The 843-nt window shown below is 56.6% G+C and overlaps 1 protein-coding gene across 1 annotated transcript in view; it reads left to right on the top strand.

Annotated features, from left to right (window-relative positions):
• The window catches only part of VOLCADRAFT_106889 (uncharacterized protein), a gene marked incomplete at its 5' end in the record, with an annotated part of 16,578 nt that overhangs the window by 3,598 nt on the left and 12,137 nt on the right, over positions 1 to 843 (top strand). Inside the window, one exon of the mRNA XM_002955627.1 lies at positions 374 to 466. Within this exon, the coding sequence (XP_002955673.1) occupies positions 374 to 466 (93 nt within the window). The remainder of the gene's footprint in view (positions 1 to 373; positions 467 to 843) is intronic.

The following is an 843-nucleotide window of genomic DNA, read 5'->3' as shown; positions in this document are numbered from 1 at the left end:
GTGACGTTCGAGCTGATAGCGAGGTAGCGGGTGCACGTGCTGCTGGAATGGCACCTAGGCCTGTGAGATGGCAGCACAGGTGTTGCAAGAGGCTTCATCGTTGTGCGAACTGCAAAAGTAAATAACAGGTTTTGGGCACTCCTGAGCAGCACCCAGTTGCCGCAAGGGGGACACGTTGCATGGGCGCTGCTGGTATGTGCTTCGACACGACTGTCCCATTCGCTGGTCACTGCACGCCCCTAACGTAAATTTCTGCTTGCACCTGCCTGCAACACTCAAGTAACAGCGGGCCGTGTATGCACCACGGCAGCGTTGAGGTGCTTGCTGGGGTTCTGTGTAATCTAGCCTCTGCCTCTAGCTCTGAACTCTGCAGTGTGGACCGTTTCCTGCAGGAGTTGCGCAAGCACGGTGCAGCGCTGCTGTACATGCCACTGTGGGAACTGGACGAGCTGCAGGCGTGCAGGAGGTGTGTGTGTGAGTGAGCATTCGCGCAGTGTGCATCTTGGCATTCGGCATTGCTGACTGCCAACAATGCCAGTCAGCATTGGTCCAGTACAGGGCGTGTATCTAGCGGGACTCCGCTGAGGTGTTCACCCGTCGGAGGGAACTGCACCACTTGTTTTGTTGTTTGTTCATGGACTCTCTCCTAACCGGTCCGGCAGGCCATGCCGCCCTGGCAAAACTCCGACAATGGGGCCCATAGCAATGTTAACACGCACAAACCCATACGGCATGGCTTCACACACATGCACACAGCACGTGCAACCCACCAAGCAGTTCTTTGCAATGCGCATGTTCGCCCACATCGCAGGCTGATGTACAGCACCGTGGACGAGTCGCTTA

This window comes from Volvox carteri (assembly GCF_000143455.1).
Source record: "Volvox carteri f. nagariensis unplaced genomic scaffold VOLCAscaffold_53, whole genome shotgun sequence".
NCBI lineage: Eukaryota > Viridiplantae > Chlorophyta > Chlorophyceae > Chlamydomonadales > Volvocaceae > Volvox > Volvox carteri.
Note: the sequence above shows the minus strand (reverse complement) of the source record. Positions and strands in the feature narration are given on the sequence as shown.